Below are 2594 nucleotides of genomic sequence, written 5' to 3'. Positions count from 1 at the left end.
GGGCGGCGGGCGCGCGCTGTCGCGGTCGCTGCCGTCGCCCGGGGCCGCATGGCTGAGGGAGTCGGGCGCGGACGTTGCGGCGTGCATGGCCGAGGAGGGCGTGGGGGATGATGAGGGGCTCGGAGTCGCTGACATGGATAGTGAGCGGGGGGAGGAGGTGGAGCAGCAGCAGGAGGAAGGGGAGGAGGACCTCGAGCAGGCAGATCAAACAGCAAGGCAAGCAGAGGACCAGCAGCCAAAGCAGCAGCAGCAGGAGCAACAGCAGCAACAGCAGGAGCAGCAGCAACCGTCGTCCGCCGCGCCGGCCCCCGCCTCGTCACCGCGCCCGTGGTGGCACCCGCAGCAGCCCCCCTGGCACGGCTGCACCCCGCCGGCCCACGCGGCGGTCGTACCCCCAAGGGAGTTCATGGCCGGCGTCGCCGCGGCCGCCGCAGCCGCGGCGAGCGGCGGCGCGGGCGCGCAGGGCGCGAAGGCCAAGCCGAGCTTGGACCAGCTACTCCCGAAGATGCGCACAGTCCGGCTGGCGGGCTGAGGCGCGCGCGGCGCTCGAGGCAGCGGGGTCGCCGCTGCTGGCAGAACCGGCAGCCTATCAGGCTCGTGAGGGCCGGTGCTGGCCGGTGGCGTCCTGTCGGGCGTCGGCAGCTGGGCAGGCGGGTCTGAGGCCACACGCACCTTTGAGTTACCGGCGATCGCGCGGCGCAGGGCCGGGCGGCGCGCCTGCTGCCCACCCCTTCGAGCTGGGGCAGGGGTGGGCCGGGGACGTCGCACTCATGGCTGGAGGAATGGTGCGAAGTCGTGTTGCATGCTTCACCCAACCCCTGTGAGCGCGCGGTGTCCCCCTCTTGCTTGATCCACACGCTGTGCCTTCCTGGGCCGGCTGTGGCGAAATCCCCTCCACTCCACGGCCGTGGTTGGTCCCGCAATCCGCCCTCTAATGGGCCTCTGCAGTAGGCAGTGCTAGTTGATGGCGCAGGGGGCGGCCACGCGCGTGTGGGGCCAGGGCGTTAGTTCAGCCACAGCTGGCGCCTGCAGAAGAAGGCCTGGCTGTCCGCGCCCCAGCCGCTGGGCCGTTGCCGCCGCTCCCGCGGGCGCGTCCACCTGCGATCTGGGCCCCTGGCTTGGCTAGTTCAGCGTGCGTGGCGGCGGCGCGCCCTCGGCATTCGCCTCGCCCTCGGCATTCGCCTCGCCCAACAACACCGGCCTACGAATCCGCTGATTGTTCACGCGGCGGCTGTTTAGGTTGGGGCGTGCTGTAGCTGTAGGCCCCCCACCGCACACACACAGCAGGTGTCGCTTTCCTTGCACCACACCCTCAAATTCCTCCGCATCTGTCCCCTGGGCGCTTCACGAGGGGAGAATTCCGGTCAACCGCTAGCGCAGGGGGATTCGAGCGGCGCGACAGCGCAGGCGGGCGCATTTGGCACACCTCCCCCATGCCCATTTGCCGGGTGCCATGAATCTGGCGAGGACTGTTTTCACGTCCCCAAGTGTTTTGTCGCCGTTTTTCCAAGCAACGACGTGCAGCGCACGCAGCCGTTTGCGGCGCGCAAACGGATTGGCGCGAGGCCTTGCGCAACCCCACCTGCCCTGGGCAGCCCATACTGGCCCGTCGAGTGCCTCTCATGCCTGTGCGGCGGCCCCGCGGAAGCTGCCAGGCGTTCCTGCCGTCCCGAAGTTTTGCAAGCTCATCTCTGCGCGCGGCCGGGCTGAGACGAGGCCCGCCGCCGCGCCCGTTCGTCTAAACCATTTTCCGTTTTGCGTCATTTCTGGCGGCGAGCGGTCGCGGCCGATCGCGATGCGGCGGCTTGAACGACTGCTGAGCTTCTGGGTGGCCTTGGTGGCGGGGTTGCCCCTGTCAAGCAGACGCGGGCGGCTTTGCCCTGGTTGTGTGTGTAAGGCATTCTTGTGTCGTGACGGCATCATGGCTGTTGCCGTGATTACCATGACCGGGTGACATCAGCCAAGTGTGCAGCAGCATGTATCTGCGGTCGACGGCACCCCACAATCACAAATTCGGCTATGCAGCGTGCAGTCGCATCATCCAGCACTGCACCCGCGAGATCAAAACAGTCGAAGCAAAAAACGATCTCGACTTGACAAGCAGCATGGCGCTGTGCGCGCTGAACTTCGGTGCTAAAATGGAGCATCGCCGCATCCCAGGTGCCCGCGTGTCCCCTCAAAGGCTGCCAATGAGAGTGGCTAGGTAAGCTGACGCTGGCGCCGCGCCAGCGTGACCATGCACGACGGCGTTGCTGACCGACGACTGTGAGACGCTGCGCCTCAACGAACACACGGAGACGCTGACCGTACGCTCCGAACGCAGGGTCCCCTTAGTGGCGGGCCCACTGCGTGTGAACCGGGCGGCGTCAGTCCCTAGGGCGGCAGGTGCGCACCCCCGTTCAAGTCTGTAGCTCCAACAACGCTGTCCTTAAAGCGCACCCGACAAAGACATGCCACTAGAGCCCAGATACGCTCTTGCCAGATGGGATATACCCCATTCTGCAACACACATGTTCCGTCCCGCGCGCCCCCGCAGCTGGCGGCACAGGCGGCGGCGCGGGCGGCGGCGGCGGCAGCGGCGGCGGTGGGGGCAG

At 67.7% G+C, this 2594-nt stretch overlaps 2 protein-coding genes across 2 annotated transcripts in view; both read left to right on the top strand.

Moving 5' to 3' along the window:
* Positions 1–85: 85 nt before the first annotated feature.
* Positions 86–532, top strand: MNEG_13129 (hypothetical protein; the record flags this gene model as incomplete). Its single annotated transcript, XM_014038400.1, has 1 exon — positions 86–532. One exon carries the CDS (start codon positions 86–88, stop codon positions 530–532), a length of 447 nt encoding a protein of 148 aa, XP_013893854.1.
* Positions 533–2105: 1573 nt separating this feature from the next.
* Positions 2106–2594, top strand: part of MNEG_13128 (hypothetical protein) — a gene marked incomplete at both ends in the record, with an annotated part of 1960 nt that continues 1471 nt past the window's right edge. The window contains 2 exons of the mRNA XM_014038399.1: positions 2106–2160; positions 2537–2584. Of these exons, the coding sequence (XP_013893853.1) occupies positions 2106–2160; positions 2537–2584 (103 nt within the window). The remainder of the gene's footprint in view (positions 2161–2536; positions 2585–2594) is intronic.

This window comes from Monoraphidium neglectum (assembly GCF_000611645.1).
Source record: "Monoraphidium neglectum strain SAG 48.87 unplaced genomic scaffold scaffold03641, whole genome shotgun sequence".
NCBI lineage: Eukaryota > Viridiplantae > Chlorophyta > Chlorophyceae > Sphaeropleales > Selenastraceae > Monoraphidium > Monoraphidium neglectum.
The sequence above is the reverse complement of the archived record's forward strand: the minus strand, read 5'-3'. Positions and strand labels throughout refer to the sequence as shown.